Source organism: Notolabrus celidotus, chromosome 6, assembly GCF_009762535.1.
Source record: "Notolabrus celidotus isolate fNotCel1 chromosome 6, fNotCel1.pri, whole genome shotgun sequence".
Lineage (NCBI taxonomy): Eukaryota > Metazoa > Chordata > Actinopteri > Labriformes > Labridae > Notolabrus > Notolabrus celidotus.
In genome coordinates this window covers 2839882-2865821 of record NC_048277.1, presented here as the reverse complement: position 1 = coordinate 2865821, position 25940 = coordinate 2839882, and the positions used below count along the sequence as shown (strand labels likewise).

The 25940-nt window shown below is 41.2% G+C and overlaps 1 protein-coding gene across 1 annotated transcript in view; it reads right to left on the bottom strand.

Moving 5' to 3' along the window:
* zcchc14 (zinc finger, CCHC domain containing 14) overlaps positions 1-25940 on the bottom strand; it is a 52319-nt gene that overhangs the window by 15519 nt on the left and 10860 nt on the right. Inside the window, exons 3-7 of the mRNA XM_034684980.1 lie at positions 12086-12281; positions 7241-7311; positions 7023-7094; positions 6836-6903; positions 5357-5538 (exon numbers count right to left, since the gene is read on the bottom strand). Coding sequence (XP_034540871.1) covers positions 5357-5538; positions 6836-6903; positions 7023-7094; positions 7241-7311; positions 12086-12281 — 589 coding nt within the window. The remainder of the gene's footprint in view (positions 1-5356; positions 5539-6835; positions 6904-7022; positions 7095-7240; positions 7312-12085; positions 12282-25940) is intronic.

Genomic DNA, 25940 nt, shown 5'->3' with positions numbered 1-25940 from the left:
TTTCTCTCACCTGCTCCGCTCCTTCATCATAGTGATGGACAGGATCCAAGATGAAAACGTCTGTAGCCTGCTGAGTTAGCATGCTAACTGAAGCTAACGTTTTAGCCACATTGTTTTGATGCTAACTGAAGCTACTGGTTTTACCTCACCTTACGGTCTATGGTGTCAACAAGCAGAAGCTAAATGTGTCTGAACTCTTTTCTGTGGATTGATTTGACATGACGTGTGATCAGTTTGTCTCTGGTGTTGATCATGTTAGTGAAAGTTAATAACTGTCGTCAATGCGTTTTGACCAATCAGAATCAAGCATCTTACACAGCCGGAAGATCAGTAAGAAGGCCGGGTAATAATCAAGTGGCAACCTCCGGCCGTGAGAATTGAAGCCAATGCAGAAGTATTAAAAAACTGCAGTTCATCAAGTGTCCACTTGAGGCTGGCTCCAGAAGTACCAGAAACCACATACACTCCAATTCAAAGAAGACGATCTTCACAGCAGAAACAAACACGTTTACAGCCTGGTTCAAAAACATGTGTAGTCTGGATAGCTCATTTCTCTATCAGGACACACTGTACGGGGGTGAATTTATTATAACTCAGCAGTTTCGAAGATATTAAGATTACGAGTTTTCCATAATGAGGGGCACAGCTGACTCTATTGACAGGGGGGAACACTGTAGCTGTTGGCAAGGAGGCTCAAAGCCCGCCTCTTTACCTCACACTAGCTCCATTATGATGAGTTCAGCATTTCCAATATGGCTGCCACCTCCGATTGGCCACAAAACAGCGCTTCAGAAACAGATGGATGACGTCACAGATACTACGTCCATTATTTATACAGTCTGTGGTAATAATGCAAAATAATGACTGTGGTTGTATTTCTGTGCCTCCTGTGTTTCTGTCGATCATACGTTAGAGTTTGCTGTACATGCAATACGTCACACATTCCTCTTTTGCACAACAAAACAAGTCCATGTGCAACAAATAAAAACTGTGCAACACTTTTTCATAAAGGCATTAATTCAAAACTGTTCTGTTCTCATACTGAACTAAAGAACACAAACATCTGTAAACTACACTGACACACACTCAGTCCAGGGGACAAGATCCCTGCAAGCCCCCCTGGAACAGTAACATGTTCAGATTATGATGACTTGTTTTGCGTTGGATTTTTGTGAAGACAACTTTAGCATGTATTGTTTTTTTACTAACATAGGGGCATGCTATTAAAAACAGTGGAGTTTTTGGAGTCAATGTACATAATTATTTCACATATGATATGATAGGTCTATTGCAGTCTATCCAGTGTGGACAGATTACAGACGTTCGTGGTATTAGGACAAAAATGGCCGCATTGAAACCCATTAAAAACACGTATTTTGATCCTGTAATTACTACATCGGAAAAAAAAGTTCTGAGTTACTCATTGATGCGAACCAAACCACAGGGACCTAGAATTTAGATTTTTACCATTGAACACCAGTTTGCACCATTTTCTTAGTTTTCCACCTTTTGCCAAGTTCATGCTACTCTCTTTTTGTCCACTATGGGCACAAATCCTGCTCTATGAGTACCAAAGGGCAAATTGGTTCAGCCTATGTTGTGTTCCCTGGAACAGTTATATGTTCAGATTATGATGACTTGTTTTGTGTTGGGTTTTTGTGAGGACAACTTTAGCAGGGTTAAATACATGTATTGTTTTTTTACTAACATAGGGGCATGATATTAAAAACAGTGGAGTTTTTGGAGTCAATTTACATAATTATTATACATATGATATGATAGGTCTATTGCAGTCTATCCAGTGTGGACAGATTACAGACGTTCGTGGTATTAGGACAAAAATGGCCGCATTGAAACCCATTCAAAACACGTTTTTTGATCCTGTAATTACTACATCAGAAAAAAAAGTTCTGAGTTACTCATTGATGCGAACCAAACCACAGGGACCTAAAATTTGGATTTTTACCATTGAACATCAGTTTGCACCATTTTCTTAGTTTTCCACCTTTTGCCAAGTTCATGCTACTCTCTTTTTGTCCACTAGGGGCACAAATCCTGCTCTATGAGTACCAAAGGGCAAATGGGTTCAGCCTATGTTGTGTTCCCTGGAACAGTAATATGTTCAGATTATGATGACTTGTTTTGTGTTGGGTTTTTGTGAGGACAACTTTAGCAGGGTTAAAATACATGTATTGTTTTTTTTTACTAACATAGGGGCATGCTATTAAAAACAGTGGAGTTTTTGGAGTCAATTTACATAATTATTACACATATGATATGATAGGTCTATTGCAGTCTATCCAGTGTGGACAGATTACAGACGTTAGTGGTATTAGGACAACAATGGCAGCCATTGAAACCCATTCAAAACACGTTTTTTGATCCTGTTATTACTACATCAGAAAAAATTTAGATTTTTACCATTGAACACCAGTTTGCACAATTTTCTCAGTTTTCCACCTTTTGCCAAGTTCATGCTACTCTCTTTTTGTCCACTAGGGGCACACATCCTGCTCTATGAGTACCAAAAGGCAAATGCCCTCATTTCTTGTGTTCACTGCATACCTTGAGATGCCTAGAAGTGGTGTATGTGTGTGTTTAGTGAAATTATTTTGTGTGTGTGTATATCTGTAGCAAAAATTGGAGTAATTAATTCCTCATGGGATAAATGCCCTGATCGAATCTCCATCTAAAAGCCTAAAACACTCAAAGTTTGAATGCCATTACTCTGCACAAAAAAATCCTCTTTTTTTCAGAACAGCTTTGATATTGTAGGTTTGCCTTCAAAATCTATGATGTTCAGGGTTTTCAGCTGAATGAACCACTTTTCATGTTTCCACTGTGGGCCAAACTTCATGTAGGTTTTGATAATCATTGTTTTGACTCTTTTGGGGAATTTATAGTTTTACATTTTGGAGCCTTCCATGCAATTTTGACATTAGATTCAACCAAGGAAGGTCTCTGTGTGTTGATATTGATCCTCAAGAGTGATGTATGTTTATGTGCATGGTGACAGTAATGTGTGTGTGTGTGTGTAGGGGGGGATCAAATTATAGCCAAAAACCTATAGAGAAGGCTCATTCGCTTTTCATGGTTTTTTTTCACGACAAAGGACAGACTGGCATATAAAGGGTTAAACTTTTGAAAATATACATTTTGATTCATGGTGATGAATTACTTTCATTGAAAGATTTTTTTCAAAATTTGAAAAAATATGTTATTGCATGGCATATTTATAATCGCTTAGAGTCCGCCCATCTTGGTCAACTTAAGAACAAAATTATGACTTTAAAAAAAACCTTTCCAAAAAAAAAATGCAGTCGTATATTTAGTGTTGTTGTAAGTCATCGCAATTCAGTATGTCTCATTAATACTGAAGTTAATTAAAATATTTTTCTTTTAATTGGAACGTTTCATAAATATATGACAGATTTATATCAGGTTAAAGCAAAGCCTATTTTTGGTCGCCTTCAGGCCTTTAACGTTACTTTTTTATTAAAGGTGACATATCATGCAAAATGGCCTTTTTAATGGTTCTCTACCTGAAATATGTTTCCCTGGCATGTCTACAAACCCCCAGAGAATGAAAAAAATCCATTCTGCCCCTGTTCTGATTTCTCCACCTTTCTGTAAATGTGTGTGAAACGAGCCGTTTCAGACTTCCGTGTTTTTGTTACGTAACAACAATATCCGGTCTGTCACGGAGTCAGAGCTCAGAGCTTGTTCAGCCCATAGACTGTATAAAATAATACTGAATCCCTCCTCTGTTTCTCATTACCTGCACACATGTGTGCTAACAAGGAGCTTAGGAGGGAGGCATGCTAGTTGTAGGCTGTCTTAATAAACACAAAGGTCGGTTTTACTCCCCACGTCTGCAGATTTGAAGATCTAGTGGATGATTTTTATTTGTCATGGATAAGTGCTAGCGCTAATTAGCACAGCCACATAGCTACATGTTGGTAGCTGTGTACCAAGACACACGTCTACATACTGATAAATAAAACAACAAGAAACACTAAATCTGTGACCAATGGTTCAGAAAGGTCCTGCTGCAGGCGCCTCTCCGTCAGGATCAGATTCTGGATCAGATTCAGAGGGTTGAAGTAACGTGATCTCTGAGCAGCCGTGTATATTCAGTCAACATGTAAACATTAGATCAACGTGCTGGAGAGCCGAGGCACATCCACTTCCTGAGGGGGTGTGGTCAGAGGGAAAACAGAGTGTTCTGAGGAGGACTGAAGAAGAGGATTTTTCAGGCAGGCCAAAATCTGATTTCAAAGTGTTTTTTTTGAGCATAAACTTTAAAGACATGTTTTGGGGACCTCTTAGACCAATATATATTGATGAAAAAAGCGTGATATGTCACCTTTAAGGCTTACAGAGGGATTTTTAAAACACACATACACACACACACACACACACACACACACACACACACACGCACGCACGCACGCACGCACGCACGCACGCACGCACGCACGCACACACATGCATGCACAAGATATATAAAAAAACGACAACAAGCACACCAGCGCGCATCAACACTCAGATGCACGATGCTATGAATACTCTGAGATGAAGTCACACTCATAGAATCACACACACACACACACACACACACACACACACACACACACACACACACACACACACACACACACACACACACACACACACACACAAACAAGGTCATCACACTCTAAGCTTTCCAACACAAACACGTCACAATGAATTCCCATACCAGACTAAAATAGATCTCTTCGGCTCCCTCCAACACCTCCAACACACAGACCGGACCGCCTGCTCGCAGTCCAGCTTCTCTCACCTCTTTACAACCACACACTCAGACCGTCACACACACACTCAGACCGTCACACACACAGTCCTGTCCTCTCTGTTTCCTCTTTTTATAAACTCTCTCTGTCTCTCATGGCCAACTCTAAATTCCAGACATGAAGTCTTTAATCCAGTCCCTCACTGACACCCTCTATCTGGGTCTAGAGTTATGGACCTCCTGTGTTCGCCCCTTCACACAGATTATGTAGTTTTATAGATTTTGCTGCAACAGATAATGTTGTAGCTTTAAAAAACAATACATGCATTATTATGAATGCTCTCTCTCTATCCTACATGTTCTACTATGAGTCGGGTTCTGCTCAAGTTTCCTGCCTGCATCAAAGAAGTTGGTCCTTGTTTGGTCCCTGTAAATAATAAGACAAAGAGCACATTCTAGCTCTTCAATTAATGTGATTTAGCACTTCAATGATGATATATGAGTGATTTTCTCAACGTCAACCTTTGCACCCCAAAATTAAAAAACAAACACTATTGACAAAACAAAGTATGAAGCACTTACTGGAGCTGGAGGTGATTGGGTATGCGGAGGCTACAGGAGCTACAGGTAATGAGGGTGGTAATGGAGGCACACTAGAGGAGGGGAGGGAGGGAGGAGAGCTGGGTGAGAGAGGCCTTGTGGAGGTGAAGAAAAGCTGGAAGCTTTGGTGCTGGAGAACATGGCAGGGCAGCGCTGTCAGGCACCTAGATACAGTAAGGAGGTCATAGGTCAACATTTCAAATGCTTTGTGTTACATTTAAAAAGTACTCCACCTCACTTCTACCTGCTATTCATGCACTAAAGGCATTTTTCAACCGCAGGAACTTTACCCCTAAACTTCGATAGGAGGAACCAGGGTCTAAATTTAGTTCAGGGGTAGATAATCTCCCCCCTAAAAAGACCCTGCTAGGGAGGTAGTACTTTTAAAAGGTCCCGGGACTTTCGGGGGGTGGGGCCTGCAATGCTGAACGTGTCTGATTGGTAGATTAACCTCAGTGTTTTTATTCGGCCCACCGGCCACAATAACATCACACACATCTGTGATTCACTTGATTTCTCTTTCTTTCATTAGTTTTTATTTGTTCTATCTTTTTTGTATGTGTGTGTACTTTTCAAAAGAAGAAGCTGTGATTCTCTTGATTTAGCAGCTTGTAACAGTAGTCTTCTCTCAGCCCACCGTGAATGCGTCTCTCCCGGTGTTCCGGTTTTAAAAGTGACCCTGTAAACTGGAGACCTTCAGCTGAACGTGTCAGTGTGTGTGGAGTTTACACAGCTGTTGAAACACAGAGGGAGTTCCTGGGAATGCAAACTAGTTTAGTTTTTATGACGATTTCAAAATATCCTCATCAGATATTTAATGATCGTCTAAAGACGTTTATGAGGGATGCATCCGGCTGAAAGTCTCCAGTTAGCAGGGTCGCTGTTTAAAACAAAACACCGGCCGATCTCTGCCAAGGCTTTTTGAGTTCAAAAGGATTTTAAAGGCGTGTTGAAACGTCTTTGCTACTCGCGCTTATCTCCTCTCACGTGTTGATTCAGTGAATCCATCTGTGATGAAATATAGCACCATCTAAAACAGACCAGCTGAGTCTCTTCATGCTAACAGGCTGACTGTTGTGTTGCTCATAATGATACCTGCCTGTCCGTCTGCTTCTATGGTGTCATCTGTGATGAATGGTCTTCCTCTTTGTTTTACTGCCCTCTACTGGTCTGAGAGGTTCCTGGAACTAAAAGTTCCTGGTACTTCTGGTGGAAAAGCACCTTTAGTATATCATTGGCTGCTCTGGGTGGCTTTTTACAGGGGGGTCAACTGTACAGGTGTTGATTTTTTCACAAGTCAACCCTGTCGTGTAGTAAGTTACTGATGAAAAGTAACTTTTCATAGTTTATACTCTTTAAGAAATTTGGATTTATAAGCTCTTTTCAGTCGTAACATAACACTCTATGGTGAAACAAAAACACCTTTTCAAAGAGTAAAATCACTGAGGTGGATGGACTAACCTGGGGTCCAGCTCTGTGGACTGAGGGATGTATTTTTCCACTCCTTCATCAGGAAATGCTTGAGACAGCTTGAAGATAAGATTTTCACAATAAAGGCATGACACACAGGTTACACTGAACAAATTCAATCATCATCTTTCTAACGCAGACGATTGGTCTGTCTCTGAGCGTCTGTCGTGCTTCTTACCTGGGACAGCAGCTCTGTAACCTCCTTCTGACTTCTTACAACAGATGACACAAAACCATCCGACCACCTGGTCTGAAAAGACGAGTAGGAAAAAGAAGGATGAAGCAAAAAAACAAATCAGGTGCACAGGATTTAAAAAAGAAGATATGATGACAGAAATATGGAGCAGTGACTTCGTGTCAACCGTGTGTGTACGGCTGTGTTTCAAGTAGACCCACCTCAAACATATACTCACTGACGTCTTCAGACTTCTGTGTCACTCCTCTCAGCGCCACACTCTCAATCACAGCTGAAAAAGAACACATATTGATTTAGAGATTGATTAACTCAACTTTGGAGTGACACATCAGCAACATAGGAAGGTTTAGTTTAAACAACCTCCAGGCTTTTCAAACCAGAACTTCTCTGAGCAGCTGGATATCATGATAGGGCAAATGGTACCTCTCTATGTTGACTGCTTCTATTTTATTCGACTGGAAGGTAAAGAGAGACGAGACATCTGAGGAGAGGAGAGTGGGGACATTCATCATAGGCACCAATGTGTTTAGGGCTGTAACCGCTGTATATGAAGCCTTGTACCAACTGAGCTAAACTGGCTCTCCGTGTTGATCCGCTTTGATGGGGCTGAAAAATCAACTTAATCGACAAATGAATCAAACTAAATCCTGAGATCTGCATGAGCTACTTGGCTTGCTTTTTCTTTGTTTGAAACATTTTGATTACACTACTGTCAACTTTTACAACGGACAACTTATCCATATTGGTGAATGGAGATCAATACTCCAACATGCTCCAAACTTTATAACAACTCCATTACGTTTAAAAGACACTCTTTAAAATTATCTGGACTCAATCTCCATACTGACTGCACTGCTCTAGATGTAACTGTGCAACAGCTTTAAAACTTCAGCTCCTTTCTCTTCTGGTCCAACCTGGGCTTTTCTCCCTGCTGCCTGAACCTCTATGTAACAAAGAGGTACTGGTTCTTAAGATACTTTATAAAAAGACTTATCCAGATCAGACAGTCACTTACATCCAGGCCTTGCTTTTATTGAGACATGGATAGCAGATAACTTTTTACAGCTTAACGAGGACAAAACTCAGGTTTAAGTCATTGATGCTTGAGCTCAGAGAGGAAAACTGTACATAAAACTTCAAGCACTGGCTCCATCAATCAATCAATCAATCAATCAATCAATCAATCAATCAATCAATCAATCAATCAATCTTTATTTGTATAGCGCCAAATCACAACAAACGTTATCTCAAGACGCTTTTACAAACATAGGAGGTCTAGACCACACTATGTCAAATTATGAACAGAGACCCAACACCAAGACAGGGTAAGACTCAGTCTGACCCCACCTTAATCCATCATGAGCATTGCACATCGCAGTATTTAGCTAGTTACAGTGGAGAGGAAAAACTTCCTTTTAACAGGCAGAAACCTCGAGCAGAACCAGACTCATGTTAGACAGCCATCATGCCTCGACTGAGTTAGGTCTGGAAAGAGGGATAGAGGAGAGTAAGAGAGAGAGGTGATAGTGATGAGACGAGTCGTAGAAGCTGTTGCCGCTGGAGTCCAGCACGTCCGTATCAGCTGGAGTCCAGATCGTCCACAGCAGGAGGACGTCTACGGCAGCTCAGAGGAATCTACGAGACAAGGGAGCTCAGGGACTCCAGAAAGGTCTATGGTTAGTAACTTTAATGGGACAGGCAGAGTTAAAGTAAGTGATGAGGGGGTTGGGGGGAAGAGGGTGAGCTAGGATCCCAGTGTGTCAGTGTGCCAGTTCCCCCGGCAGTCTAGGCCTATAGCAGCATGACAAAAGCTGGTCCAAGCCTGATCCAGCTCTAACTATAAGCTTTATCAAAAAGGAAAGTTTTAAGTCTACTCTTAAAAGTGGAGAGGGTGTCTGCCTCCCGGACCCTGACTGGTAGATGATTCCAAAGGAGAGGGGCCTGATAACTGAAGGTTCTACCTCCCACACTACTTTTAGAGATTTTAGGTACAACTAGCAGGCCTGCATGTTGGGAGCGTAGAGTTCTAGAGGGGTAATAGGGCACTATGAGCTCTTTAAGATACGAGGGTGCCTGATTTTTAAGGGCTTTGTAGGTTAAAAGACGGATTTTAAATTCTACTCTACATTTTATGGGGAGTCAGTGTAGAGAAGCTAACACTGGAGAGATGTGCTCTCTCTTCCTAGTTTTAGTCAATACTCGAGCTGCGGCGTTTTGAACTAGCTGAAGAATCTTTAGAGACTTATTGGGGCAGCCTGATAAGAGGGAGTTACAGTAATCTAACCTGGAGGTAACAAATGCATGGACTAGTTTTTCTGCGTCGCTCTGAGATAGGAAGTCATATTCCATCAAAATCTCAGTTTTGAGCCTCATCTGAAAGAAATAACAAACAAATGATTTTATCATCTGAAAACAACATTGCTATAATGCAACTGTTATTCTCTCAAGCTAATGCTGAGACCAAGCGACAATCTCCAGCCACGAGAATTGAAGCCAATGAGGAAGTATTTAAAACTGCAGTTCCTTGAGTGTCCACTTGAGGCTGGCTGCAGAAACACAGTAAACCACATACACACCCATTCAAAGAATACGATCTTTGCAGCAGAAATAAACATGTTTACAGCCTGGTTCAAAAAACAGTTTAGGTCTGAAGAGCTCATTTCTCTATCAGGACACACTGTACGGGGGGTTAATTTATTATAACTATTATAACATTATAATGTGTGTGTGTGTGTGTGTGTGTGTGTGTGTGTGTGTGTGTGTGTGTGTTCTCCAGATTAGATGAGATAGATGCCAATGATTACAGAATAGTATTTTGTGTATACACTGTAAATTTCTCTTTAAGATGTGCACCAACATGCTGAACACAAATGTGTGTGTGTGTGTGTGTGTGTGTGTGTGTGTGTGTGTGTGTGTGTGTGTGTGTGTGTGTGTGTGTGTGTGTGTGTGTGTGTGTGTGTGTGTGTTTCCTGGTGACAACTATGAGGTGTGACCATGAGGTAGTGAAATAGTTGCGTATCGTGTTACAGACAGATGCTCGGGGCCAAGTCAATAACAGACTCTGCAGAGGTTTGTAAAATAACATGCTCCACACCATCCGGTCACCAGGTTATTTATAACAAATGAATGATCCTGAAGGGCACACACAGTGTTTACAAAATCAAAACTTAGAATCAGCTCCAGTGTGATCAAGAAGAAAGAAGACACTGTGGTTAGCTTGTCACGGAAGGATGCCAGAATGGAGCAGGACATGTCACCCTCCTCTGCTGCCGTTCATTCAGCTGGGTGGATGTTTGGAATCCACCACAGGCTCGGTTTAAATTTACAACATGGGCAACCCACCACTGTCTGTCAAGCCACAAAACAGCACTGACTCAGGGTTGACTCAGGGTTGGCTCGGATGGCGACACATTAAAGTGCTCAGGAAGTCGTCAAAGGTGGTGGAGAGGAGAAGGCAAGAGGCAACCAATGAAGACTCAGCAGGGAGCAAGAGGCAGATCCACTACCTTCGGCAGAGGGAGCAGGCAATAAAAATAAGAGACCAGTACCCAAATTACTGACACCAGGTCTCAACTGCAGCTCCCAAGGAAGTTTATAGAACCACACAGCATCCAGACGTGGTCTTGTAGACCTTAGCCATGAAGGAGAGGTTTAGGGTAGTCCAATAAAGGGTTCAAACATGTTGTAGAGGGACAGTGGATGGAAGGTGAGGCTCTATTCCCTGTAACATCACCACAAAACGGTGGGCATGCAGCAGCAGGGGGCGTGGACGAGGTGAGAGGGTGCACTGGAGAAGAGGATCTCTTGGACCGAGATCTGGCAGGCAGAACTGCACTGAATATCTTATAGTTAGAGCTGGCTCAGGCTTGGACCAGCTTTTGTTATGCTGCTATAGGCCTAGACTGCCGGGGGAACTGGCGCACTGACACACTGGGATACTAGCTCACCCCCTAACCCCTTCATCACTTACTTTAACACTCCCTGTCCCATTAAAGTTCCTAACCATAGACCTTTCTGGAGTCCCTGAGCTCCCTTGTCTCGTAGATTCCTCTGAGCTGCCGTAGACGTCCTCCTGCTGTGGACGTTCCGGACTCCAGCTGATACGGACATGCTGGACTCCAGCGGCAACAGCTACTACTACTCGTCTCATCACTATCACCTCTCTCTCTTACTCCCCTCTATCTGTCTTTCCAGACCCCACTCGGTCGAGGCATGATGGCTGTCTAACATGAGTCTGGTCCTGCTCGAGGTTTCTGCCTGTTAAAGGAAGTTTGTCCTCTCCGCTGTAACTAGCTAAATACTGTGAGGTGCAATGCTCATGGTGGATTAAGGTGGGGTCAGACTGAGTCTTACCCTGTCTTGGTGTTGGTCTCTGTTCATAATTTGACATAGAGTGGTCTAGACCTGCTCTGTTTGTAAAAGTGTCTTGAGATAACGTTTGTTGTGTTTTGGTGCTATACAAATAAAGATTGATTGATTGATTGATTTGAAGCTTATCCATGTATTGAACCTGGTTACCAGCAGCACAGGAAGCTACTTTAAGCAAAAATCATCAAAGAAACTATTCAAAGTGGAGATATGAAGCACCAAATACTACATTGTTACTGATCAGCTGGAAGACAGAGTGGAAATTACACAAACATCCAGATATTCTTATAGATGGTGAAGACCCAAAGCAAAGAAGAATGGTCACATGTGGACATAAAGGCAAAGCAAAACATAATTTACACTAAATCACACTTGATTCATGAGTTTTGTTGACCCTGATATCACATACATCTTTGAGTGACACTGCAGTTCCCCCTTGTTACCCCCCCCCCCCCCACGCCCCCGCCACACACACACACACACACACACACGCGCACACACCTAAGCCTGAAGGAACATTCTTCAAGCTTAGTTCAAATATGCCAGCATGCCACATCATGTTTAACCAGACCTAACTGGGTGAACGGTCCAACACTCAGTCTGAATACACACATCTGGAGGGAGCTGTTGAGGACATTCAAACATACAGAGATGGAACAGTTATTTCAGTCGCTCACCTTTTCCTGCTTTTCCTATGTGGGTTTTGTTTGGTGCTGCAGAGTCCAGGTCTCCATCAGCAGGTCCAAGAGAGGACACATGAGGAGCGGGTGCTGGTGGAGGAGAGGAGAGCTCCTGGCTCACTGCTTGGTCTTGCCGTCCTGCGACGACGCCGGCACCATGCCCCGCAACTGTGCTGACCTCTCTAGTCTGACTCTGGAGTGTGAAAAGGACACATAGTATAGAAAGCATTAACACTAGTTTCCTATTGTCCTCCGAGTGGAAGGTCTTTGTTTGATGGGTCAACCAACAAAAACGCAAATTTTGCTTCTTCTCCCAAAACAGTCCTAACACTCATGTGAACTTGAAGCTCTAGCAGTTCTTGTAATGCAAACAAAACCCACACAAACCTAAGGGTCGGTGGTGCATCTATTTACCATAGAAAATACATTACAAGAAGAACTACCTTGAGTTGTATCCTGGCCTTGCTACTGAGCTGTTTATTACTGTTTGCATGTTATAATAAAGACACACCATTTCTGGGAAATCATGAAAGCTTCAGTTTTAAACAGCAAATCGTTCAGTGGTAGGCAAAGCTGGACACGTGACAGGAAATAAAAACTGTACATTTTATTTCACCATCATCATTTACAGATACTCATCCTTTAAAAGCCCGAAACGTGTACATTTGGCAAGCAGCTCAAGATCATGAAGACACAAGCCACACTGCTGTTGTCTGAAGGCACTGCAGCAAGTTGAAGCAAGAAGTCAGAATATTTTTTGGGCCAAGTTATTTGACTGAGAGTGCAGTCTTAGTAATAGTAATGTGCTTAGATAAAGGGAGTAAGTGCAAGCTGCAGTTCCTCAAGTGTCCACTAGAGGCTGGCTGCAGAAACACAGGAAACCGCATACACACCAATTCAAAGAGACAATCTTTACAGCAGAAATAAACATGTTTACAGCCTGGTTCAAAGAACAGTTTAGGTCTGGATGGCTCATTTCTTGATCGACACACACTGTACAGGGGGCGAATTTATTCATAACACAGCAATTTCGAAGATATTAAGATTATGAGTTTTCCATTAAGAGAGGCACAGCTGACTTGATTGACAGGCGGGAACACTGTAGCTGTTAGTAAAGAGGCTCAAAGCCCGCCTCTTTACCTCACACTAGCTCAACAGCAGTTAGGCTGAGTTCAACATTTCCAATATGGCTCCCGCCGATGATCGGCTTCAAAACAGAGCTTCAGAAACAGATGGGTGACGTCACGGAGACTACGTCCATTTATTATACAGTTTATGGTGCCCCATTCCCCACATTCATGACACTCCTGAACATTCCTGGACATTGTCCCATCTGGGCGCACGTGTAAATGCAAGTTATATATACTGTTGTATATATATCTCCTTCATTCCCAGCACTTTTGTACATAGGTAATTCTAACTATTCTGCGTTTCTGAATATACTTTTTTATTTTATTTTATTTCATTTAAGTTTATTGATCTTTATTTTATTGATCTTTGTTTCTATTTATATCTTATTTTATTCCTTCCTCTTTTAATATTTCAACTTTCTTACACACTGTTTAGAAGAGCTCTGTAATGACTGAATTTCCCTCCCTGGATAAATGAAGTATTTATGATTCTGATTCTGATTCTGATTCTGATTCTGATTCCGATGATCTGTTCACTAAGGCTTTAATGAAACATTCCCTGCTAACCCCCTGCTTGAAGTCCAAGTGATTTCCAGGGGAGCCGATATGCAAACAGAGTCGTAACTGTCAGGAGTATCCACAGTGAGTGTGTGGACCTTGACTGAGTTCAACTGTGTTGTAGTTTTAACTGCCAACGCTGGACGACATCAGGTGAAGACATATTCAAGGTGTGTGGGACAGGACAAGTTTTTAAACATCAGGATCTGTAAACCCGAACAAGTTGAAATGACCAAATGTTTGTGGTAACTGATTACATTCATTTTCAAGTTTCTCCAACTCAAATTTATCAGTAGCATTTCTTGAAACTGAGGAAACTGAGTACATGTCATGGTTCGGTTACTTTAGTTTGTTCCTTGTAGTTTCATCCATTATTTGGACCGCCTATCCTGTTTCAGGGTTATGGGGGCTGGAGCCAATCCCAGCTGACTTCGGACAGGTCACCCATCACAGGGCAAACATGGAGACACAGATTAACGCACACCTAGGGACAATTTAGAGTGACCAATTAACCTGGTAAGAATGTTTTTGGACTGTGGGAGGAAGCCAGAGTACCCAGAGAGAACCCTCCCATGCCACACAGAAAGGGACTCGAGCCAGGAACCTTCTCACTGTGAGGCAACAGCACTACCCAGTGCAGCACCGTGCAGCCTGCCTTGGTTCCTCCCCGTGTTTATTCTGTATTAGCTCTCTTTTGTCTCCCTTGAGTGTTTAGTGATCCATGTCTCTTGTTGTGTTTTCTTAGTCTAGTCTTGTGTTTCCTGTTTTATTCTGTAGTTCTGAATCCTTGTGTTTCCTGTTTTATTTTGTAGTTCTGAATCCTTGTGTTTCCTGTTTTATTTTGTAGTTCTGAATCCTTGTGTTTCCTGTTTTATTTTGTAGTTCTGAATCCTTGTTTCCTGATTTATTTTGTAGTTCTGAATCCTTGTTTCCTGATTTATTTTGTAGTTCTGAATCCTTGTTTCCTGATTTATTTTGTAGTTCTGAATCCTTGTTTCCTGATTTATTTTGTAGTTCTGAATCCTTGTTTCCTGATTTATTTTGTAGTTCTGAATCCTTGTGTTTCCTGTTTTATTTTGTAGTTCTGAATCCTTGTTTCCTGATTTATTTTGTAGTTCTGAATCCTTGTTTCCTGATTTATTTTGTAGTTCTGAATCCTTGTTTCCTGATTTATTTTGTAGTTCTGAATCCTTGTGTTTCCTGTTTTATTTTGTAGTTCTGAATCCTTGTTTCCTGTTTTATTCTGTAGTTCTGAATCCTTGTGTTTCCTGTTTTATTTTGTAGTTCTGAATCCTTGTTTCCTGATTTATTTTGTAGTTCTGAATCCTTGTTTCTGGATTTATTTTGTAGTTCTGAATCCTTGTTTCCTGATTTATTTTGTAGTTCTGAATCCTTGTGTTTCCTGTTTTATTTTGTAGTTCTGAATCCTTGTTTCCTGATTTATTTTGTAGTTCTGAATCCTTGTGTTTCCAGTTTAGTTTTGCCGCTTTGCGAAACAAAGCCATTGTGGTTTTTCAAGTGTGTAAATTACGTCGATTACGTTGATGACGTCATACGCAGCGTACACTCAGAAGTTGTTATATGGACATGGATATTAACTCAATGAAATTGATCCACATATAATTAAAACAACATTAATTGTTCAGATAACTCAATAATTCATTGTTGGTTCAAGTAATAGCTGGTTTTGAGTTCTGACCCCTTAATGAGTTAGAAGGACTGTTCGGGTTTACAGTGTGTAAGTCTGAAAACTGTTGATTGTTCATGTTTGAAAGGGGCTGAATGTCCCTGTTGGAGGACTCCTGAGACCAATCTGCTCTTACGTAGGCTAGATAGATCACTAAAACTATGACTTTCTTTTTTTAACTTACATTCAGGAGAAGGCCAATCATTCTGTTACTATCTAACTTTATTATTATTATTATTATTTACAGTAGATTTACTATCTGACACAAACTTAACAGAGGTAACCCTCGACATTAAAATCTGTGGCTCTCTGATTTTGAAAGGAAAAACAAATGATGTGCTAACGCTTGTATTCATACCCACTGAAACACACAGCCTGAGGCCGTACATCTGAAAACAATTAAACGTGCTCCTGCTGCAGCCACGTGTTCCTCAACCGGCCTGCCAGCTCGCTCCTCTGGGGAAGGAAAGTCTGAGGTTGCTGCATTGTAGGTATTTGAGACACTTATGAGAACAACATAATCCAGTGTGAATGTTATAATTAGAGAAACTAGGAAGTTATATAATATATAGTTTTGGATATCTCAGCAGCCCTCTGATTCACGCTGGTTTGCACGAGCCAAGCGTAGGAGTGCACTGTTTTATATCTGCTGTTTGTTCCACTGATGCAAGATCTGCTGAGGAAGATTAAATCCACTCAGCACCCAGCTGCTTCAGTTTACAATAAGGTCACACGAGTTGACTCCCTGAAAAGAAGACTCCAGCAGGAAGGCAAGCACAAGACTGACTTCATAATATTTCAGGCTGAATGTCTCACGTGTTCATGTGGACACGAGAGAAAGCTCAGCGTGCCACATCCTGTAAATGACACAGGAGGCTATCTGTGGAGCTTTCTCAACAGATGGGACTCATCAGCCGATTCCTGCCATGCAAGGAGTCATGTTTGTCCTTCAGATTGAGAATACTTCCTTTTACCCCCCCTTTTGTTTTTCACAGACTGAGTCATCAACAGTTACACAGAGCCGAACAAGAAGCTGACAGGCTCCACAACTCAAACTCACAAACTCTGACTCTGAAGTTCATCCCATATTTCAAAACATTGATTGTTGCTACCTGACAGGTTTCTTCTTAAAGGAGAGATTTTGGCTACGACTTGAGGAGACGCATTATACAGTAGTCATGTAGAAGCTATATGTCAAAGATACATCTTCAGAAGGATTACTGAAAGATAAGTATGTTTAAACTGATCTGGATTACAGAGAAACTTTCATCTTCTTTTAATGATAGCTGGAAAGAGAGAGAGAGAGAGAGAGAGAGAGAGAGAGAGAGAGAGAGAGAGAGAGAGAGAGAGAGAGAGAGAGAGAGAGAGAGAGAACTTAAGAACCTGACTCAGATTTCCCACACACGTCAGATGTACTACCAGTTGACAAAGACTTCAGTCCCATTCGGCACACACTGATGTTGACCAAGGACCAAGAGACCAAGTTACTTCCTACAGACCCAGTGCAGACTGCAGACACACAAGTGCCTTTAGTAGATGTTGTTCATGACACAGACGCACAGGTAAACCCATCAGCACCTAGAGAACATGTAGTCAGGACACGGGTGGGTAGGGTCAGTAGACGGGTCAATCATCTTATTGAGTCCATGGTTCAAAAACTCTTCCATTTCAGAGATATGGCAAGTTACTAGTTATCTGCTTGGAAGACATCAATATATTTGTGTAAACAACCACAACTCATCCCACAAATCCTTTAATCATGGGGTTCCACAGGGTTCCATTTTAGGGCCCCTTCTCTTTATTTTATACATAAATGACTTTGTTAACTCCTCGTCTGTACCACATAAAATATCATTTTCTGATGACACAAACCTGTTTTTCAAGAATCCAGATGAACTAGAGCAAATCATAAATGATGAGCTTGTTGAAATAGATAACTGGTTCAGGTGCAACAAACGTTCTTTAAACATCAACAAAACAATCTACATTGTCTTCTGTTCCCTTAAAATAACCAACATTAAGCAGATCTGTCCCAAAATAAACAGACAGAATATTCTAAGAGTCAGCTCTACAAAACGTCCGGGGATCCTCATTGACGAATCTCTTCATTTCAAATGTCATATTGAAGATCTAACAAAAAACAATCAAGATACGCTGCTTTGTTTTTTAAGATGAGACATATTCTTCCACTCTCAGCCACACTCAAAACTTTATTTGAGCCTCATCTACATTACTGCAATATCATATGGTGTAACACATTTCCAACTAACTTAAAAAAAACTGGAGACTCTCCAAAAGAAAGTCATACGTGCAATATCATGGTTTGAGTTCATTTCTCCTACCAGAATACTTTTCAATCGTTATAGTCTTCTGAGGCTAACTGAGTACAGTTACCTCCAGACCGCCTGTATAATGTACCACACTGTCTACAAACTGAACTAGAAACTGTGTGAGCTCATTCCAATCTACATACCCATACACACACATGCCACCAGGAATAAAAACCTAATCACTGGGAGAAAACAAAGGTTCAAATGTACCAGCTTTAGCATTGTATACAGAGGGCCACAGATATGGAATGAGCTCGACGATGGGCTAAAAATGTCACAATCCATCTCCATCTTCAAGAAAGAACTAAAACTGCAACTTCTGGCAATGTATGATTAATTTACTGATCATATCAATGCACCCACTAATTTATGTATGTCACCATAGTATTGGGATTGTCTGTTGTGTGTTTGTTGTCTGTTAGTATGTTGTTGTATCTTGTCTGTTGCCACTTTATTCATGGGAAATTGGGCCCCCTATTAAAAGCTTTAAATTCCTTCCCTGGGGTCACCCCTTTCCACACATCCAACCATTGGGGAAATGTTTACTGAATATATATATCAGGGGTGCAACAGTATCTGTATTGAACCGTTGGATACAGTGGTCACTGTTCGGTACGCCCTATGAACCGAACAATACTCAATTTTATATTCATTTGATCAACTTCTGACGAGGCGCTCTGTGCTGAAAGTTCAGAGGATCTGTGCTGACTCCTCCGGGCTGCATTGTCGAGCGCAGCTCCACTGAACTGTGCGCTCCTCCCTAATTCATTCAGTCCAAGCTGGTCACGTTTGTTTTAACTGTGCTTCATATGGAATATTTCACCATACGACGGTCTGCTGGGTTCATATGTTCACGTATGTGTGTGTGAGGGAAGCACGAGTGTCCTCTTTGGTTGCAGAGCAGAGTTGTTCCGTGGTCCTGTAGTGATGCTAGACTGGGTGATGTGGTTTTAAAGTGCATATATGCATTACTTGTGGTCTTATACTGCATGCTGTGGATGACTTCAGCCTGATACCGGACAGTGTTTTCCCTGCCGGTATATCGGGGGCGTGCCGGGTCCCCCCCCCCCCCCTTGGAAGTCAAAGCAGAAGTGATTAAAGGTTCCCTCTCTCATAGATCAGGTCTATACCTTGTTCTTTTATGTAACAGACTAAATATCCTCATGTTATTTATATTATTCACATGACGGCATGTCATTTCTGTCTCTACATGGTCGCGCGTTCACAATTCTCCTCTGCTCTCTGTATCGTGCACGGCAGATGCGCACACAGACAGACACACATACACTCACACACACACATACACACACACACACACACACACAAACCACAAATACACACACACACACACACACACACACACACACACACACACACACACACACACACACACACACACACACACACACACACAGCAGAACACGTGTCAGGTATAGCTGCCCCTGATACATTTAATCTAATTTAAAAACTGTGCTTTTGAGCTGAAACAAATGTTGGTCATTTTTTGTATTGAAAAGTATCGAACCGTGACAAAAACGTATCTAACCGAACCGAACCGTGCATTTTGTGTATTGTTGCACCCCTACAGTTTAAGAGAGTTTTTATAGACTGAGGCCTGATCATCCTCATGTTCTTTCTGAACCTTTTTTTGTAGGTTTCTCATAGAAGGTGGATCTTAAAGCTTGTTGTATGCCTCTGCCAGGTTTTCATAGTATGTGTAGGTTGTCCTCTGTGATTTTCTGGAATATTCACATGTATGGTCTGGATTTTGGTGAACTTAGGAAGGGGGAATGTAAGGTTTATAATTCACCAAAAGTCCATCCTTGGTTTCAGTTTACACTTTGCTATATATTTTTAATTAATGTATTATAATTCCTGTGTTTTTGAGAAAGGTTTATACTGTTATATGTCCTTGTTTGACATATATAACTGTGTTAAATAGCAAACATGCATTTATTCAGACTGCAAATGACTACTGAGGAGAGAGGTGTGCATGTTGAAGCACCACAATGAGTTGCTGTGCACTACTAAAGCTACTAAAAGTACTTCTACTTAAGCTTCAACAATGTCAACGTATGTTTTCCATGCTAATAAAGCCCTTTGAATTGAATTGAATTGAATTGAATTGAATTGAATTGAATTGAATTGACAGAGGAAGAGGAAGAGGAAGAGAAGGAGAGAGTTAGCTGAGAAGAGAGAGAGAGAAGGAGAGAGAGTCAGCTGAGAAGTGAGAGAGTTAGCTGGGAGGGGAGAGAGAGAGAGGGAGGGAGAAAGCATTTATAACTTCCTGGAGACACACAGGCACAGGCACATGCATCCATACACACTACACTCTGTACACACACACACACACACACACACACACACACACACACACACACACACACACACACACACACACACACACACACACACACACACACACACACACACTCTCACACACACTCACACACACCACAGTGGGTTGATTTCAGCATAGAGAAATGTGCTGACCTGCACTAAACAGGAGCCAAGGCCAACAACACACTAAATACAAACGCTCCTGTCTGGGTACTTTCCCTCCTCTGCTGCTCACATGTATTTACACCAGAGTGCTTTCCTGCCTCTGTGAGTGAGTGCACCACTGTTTGTTTATGTCTGTGTGACAGGATGGAGCAGAATAAAGCCCATGTAATGTGTCTTTCACTTCCCACTCCGTGTATTTATAGTTCATATGTGGAATGATGTCATGAAAGTCTGCAATGTGCAACAACATCCTTCAATATTTCAGTGAAGATACGGCATGCAAGACAGTTTCTATGTCCTCCTACTGTCAGTACACAGACCACTAATATTTATCAATCCACTTCCCTGGTTCATCTGTCCTCCTCATCTCTTGACCTGGCTAACCTCACAGCTGTTAGATGATCCATGAATCCAGAGCTCAGTCTGATGAGTCAAATGTTTGAGTGCAGATATAAAAACACAGTTTGCGCAAACACAGTTTTTCTAATTCATGACAATAAAGACCTGAGGTGATGTATTTGTATGAGTGTAAGTCTTTAAGAACTCATTCTTGTCCACAGAATTCCTCTGCAGCAGTCTGCAGAATGATCCCAGATGTTACTGTAACACGGAGAAAATGAAACACTCAGCTTTCTGAATCATTGGGAAATCCCCTTCTTCTGCTCCCTCCCACTATGATCTCTGTCATTCCAACACACTCATGCACAAAGCTACAGTCTCTGTCTTCTTTACACATTTGTTGATATTTTACAGCTGACCAACAGCTTTACTGTTTGACACTGAAGTTTGTTCTACAAGTATATTATATTTGAATTTAATCGCTGACATATCAATCAATCTTTATTTGTATCGCTCCAAATCACAACAAATGTTATCTCAAGACTCTTTTACAAACAGAGCAGGTCTAGACCACTCTATGTCAAATTATGAACAGAGACCCAACACCAAGACAGGATAAGACTCAGTCTGACCCAAAGGCAATAAACATGGCGAGCGGTACCGCTGTGACTGAGAGAAGATCAAGAACTAGGGGTGACCCCAAATAGTGGAATATTCAACTATCCGTTCTAACAAGCCTTAGTCGACTGCCAATCTCATAGTCGAATATTTGCATATGAAACGTGGATCATTCCATTCAAACCATGGGGGTGCTCAATGTCTAATGTTACATTATTTTCCTGTTTCCCGTAAAAATAGTGTCTCATTTAGCCTATTTCTATATAAATATAGACTTATTTAATGTCATTCTGAGAACAGCTCTTGAAGTGTTAAATCTCCTTAAAGTGGTAATTAAATCTCCCCTGGTAATTAAAGGTGGACTCTCCCATTTAGCGGGACCTGTGGAGCAGACGTACCTCAGCTGGCCTTTAAATCTTTCAGCGTTCATAGCAGCTCAAAATGTCAGAAAATAAAACTTCAGTTGATTCTAAAAACTAGTGATGAAGATGAGGAGCAGCTTCATGAAGAGGGCTGTGAGATCAAGGATTACCGGACCACACAAAAACTGTACGGGGGCCAAACGAACGAGGAGGGATACCCAAAGCTGTCTGAAGTCTCAAAAACAATCCACAGCATCCCATCCACCTCCACACCATCAGAGAGGATATTCTCAAAGACAGGATTTACAGTCAACAAAGACAGGAGCGCACTTCTGCCCGTACACACGATGGTTTTCCTCACGTACAATTTGAAAAGACTGAAGAGGACAAAGACGCGATGAAAGACTGTTTTAAAAGGTTCTGTTAAGAGATTTAAAAACCCTTTAGCTGGTTCAGGTTTGATTTTCAACATTATACAAATGTTTAGCCTTAAGTTGGACAAACTACCCTCCACAGAGCTGCTCTCCTCTGTGTGAACACTGTTTAAATATCTCCTGATTCCTAACTCTATAACGGCGCGTTGTTCCATGTTTAACGGATGGTGGCCTTATTTGAGTTTTCTCTCCTTCATCACCTCGTTGTTTTTGCAATATAGATTTAAAAATCTAAGTTTTATATTTATAATATTCTGTTGTCCCTTTTACTTTAAGCTATGAGTCTCTTAATTGTAAAGGGTTATGTGTAATATTGTCATGCGGTCACCATCATGCAGACTTTGGGTCAATAAGGAAAAACAACAAACATTCCACTATTCATCGACTATGGGCAAAATCTGATGAATCAGATTCAACTAAGCAAATCCTTAGTCGGGCTCACCGCTATCAGGAACAAAACAATGTTTCAGCAGAAGAAGAAATGAACATTTGATTAGAAGAATCTAGAATGAACAAACAGCTGTTATCAGCAAGTCAATCCTCAAAGAGAACAAACAAGGAGAAAGGGAAAGTTTGGCTTCAGATCTTGAACCGGGTAAATGCGTGTGGTGTTTCTGAGCGCGCTCAGTAGAAGACCTACAAAATAAAATCAGCAACATGAAAGAGTCTTTGAGCAACAAGCACCGCCACCAACGTGGTCCAGGTGGAGGACCACCTGTCCCCCTATTGAAGGATGAGGACTTGTTTAAGGAGTTGTTTGGGAAGGATTCACTTCATGGTGTTGCTGGTAGGTTACCTAAGAATTAGGTCCCGTCTCCTGAATCTAAATTTGCTGTATATTTCGACATTGTCATATTTTTAAAAAGGATTGGTTCGATCCCTAAATATCCCTCGTCTTCATATTTGGTCTTAAACAGTAACACATAAGCACGATGTCCTCCATCCTTTAAACAGACTAACAGGTGTGGTAATCCTGCTGTTAGCACCTGTAATGGTGGGGTCTACCTCCATTAAATGTAATGCTTTGTTGGGGGGTTAACCTGGCTCATGCAGACCGCTAATCCATTTCTTTTTCACCATTAGTACAAACGGCCCGTTTTCATCACTTAGTGCTGGACGTGCATACGTGCAAGTCTTTGCAGTTTCGATCAGCTCCTTTATATAATCAGGTTTTATAATCAGGACAGGTTTTACTGCCGCTCAGGGCAGACACAAAGAAACTCAGACAATGATTCAACATCACTCAATCTTTGTAAATGATTATCTTTACTTTACTAACTTATTTCCTGTTTGGTTTGATACTTTGTGAAATACTTGATGATGCTCAGGAGAGAGAATGGAATTAATATAAGTTAGTCAACACTGCAGGAGTCTCAAGTCATCAGCAGTGATCAGGCAGACACACAGTGTGACATTATGACAGTGTATTGTCACACTGCAATGCAGCCCATTATTTACAACACTGTCTCAGTGGTCTATGCAAAAATCATTTCTCAACTATAACAATCTGAAGACACACACACACACACACTCACACACACACACACACACACACACACACACACACACACACACACACACACACACACACACACACACACACACACACACACACACACACACACACACTCACACACTCACACACATGCATTAGGCTACAATCAGTCATCTTTATTGTCTCAATAATTCATTCTTCTCTTCTTTTATGGGTTCAATTATTCAGAAATACGTTTTGCTGTTATTTTCTCAGAGCTTCTAGTTTGTAGCAACATCACGTGTATGTGATTTAAACTGGGATGAGGTATCCAGAAAAGGCAGCACATTTAAAGGAAGCTGACAGACACAGAGGAGCATCAGGGCCGGTCATGAAAATAGAAAAAGAATGAGAGAAGAAAGATTTTTTTCATTCTGCAGTACAAGAAAAAAATCAAAATGAAAAATAAAGAAAAATGTTGAGAATAAAGTTGAAATACGAAATTATAAAAGTCGAAATGGCAAGAAAAAATGTAAAAAGTCACAAAACAGTGAAGCTACTCTTCAGCATGAAACAGTTTCTGGGTCCAAGCCGGTACCCTGTATCGTCATGAGTTGCTTTGGTTGGTATTTTCTTTGTTGTAATCTCTCTTTGATTCCTGGTTTTATTATGTAGATCTACCTTGTTTCATCCCTGTTCATATTCTGTATTGGTTATATGTTAAGTGATCCCTGTGTCTTTCTAATCTATCGTGTTTCCTGTTTTATTTTGTAGTTATTGCTCCCTGTGTGTCTGGTTTTAGTTTTATTTCCTGTGTTTTCCCTCCTTTGTGGTTGTCTACACCTGAGCCTTGTTGTTCTCACCTGTGTCCCCAGTGTGTGTGTGTTTATTCCTCCCTTCTGTGTCGGTTCAGTATGTCATGCCGTGTTCCCTCCTCCCGTGATATCCTTGTGTTTTCTGTTTTCCTTTGATTTAAGTCGTTTTTTGTTCATTTGATGATTAAATTTTTGTGTTTCTGCATGTGTCCACCTTTCAGTTTTTCCAATAGAGCTGTGTTCATCGCTGCTTTAACAGATCAGAATCTAAAGACATTCATTTGTATTTTTTCCTCACAGATATCAACGTGATGGAGAGAGAAGAAGAGATAACTGATGCTGATTACTCCAGTTACTTTCTTTAACGACCCCCTTCCCCCCAACCCCCTCATCACTTACTTTAACTCTCCCTGTCCCATTAAAGTTACTAACCATAGACCTTTCTGGAGTCCCTGAGCTCCCTTGTCTCGTAGGTTCCTCTGAGCTGCCGTAGACGTCCTCCTGCTGTGGACGTTCCAGACTCCAGCTGATACGGACGTGCTGGACTCCAGCGGCAACAGCTACTGCTACTCATCTCATCACTATCACCGCTCCCTCTCTCTCTTATTCTCCTCTATCCCTCTTTCCAGACCCAACTCGGTCGAGGCAGATGGCTGTCTAACATGAGTCTGGTTCTGCTCGAGGTTTCTGCCTGTTAAAGGAAGTTTTTCCTCTCCGCTGTAACTAGCTAAATACTGCGAGGTGAAATGCTCATGGTGGATTAAGGTGGGGTCAGACTGAGTCTTATCCTGTCTTGGTGTTGGGTCTCTGTTCATAATTTGACATAGAGTGGTCTAGACCTGCTCTGTTTGTAAAAGAGTCTTGAGATAACATTTGTTGTGATTTGGTGCTATTCAAATAAAGATTGATTGGTTGGTTGATTGATTGATTGATTGATTGATTGATTGATTGATTGATTGATTGATTGATTGATTGATTGACTGAAAAGGAAAGTATCACACTCTGACATGAGTAATGTTTAAAGTCATAAACAAGAATAATAAAATAGACATTTAAACATGATGTTACAAACAGCCACAGAAAGATACACTGTTGTAAATATCACACAGTCTGTGATCAGTTATTCTCCCTCTGCTGAAGGGCGGAGATATCTTTTCACAAAAAATGTGCTGAATTTTAAGATTCTTAATAGACTTAATACAGGCAATGTGTTTGTGAATGATCTGAATTACCCCAGATGGACTTATCCGATCTAGCATCTTGTGCTGTTTTAAAGCTAAACCATGTGGGCTGACAGACAGAAGTGATGGTGTCTCATTTCTACATGTTATCATGTGTTTTAATCATGTATTGGCTCTTAATTTGCCAGTAAAAAGACACAGAGAGCAGAGGAGAGCTAATGATTGAAGGGGCTTGAGGTAGAGCTGGGCGATATTGAAAATTTTCATATCAGTCGATATCAATAATTATCACGATATATATCAAATCATTATTTCACTTCAATGTAAAGTCAGATTTTTGCTCCTGAGTGAAAGTTGAAGACAGTTTGTTAGTTTGTATCTGGATTTAGTTTCTGATGAACTTCTTGAACCCATCATTT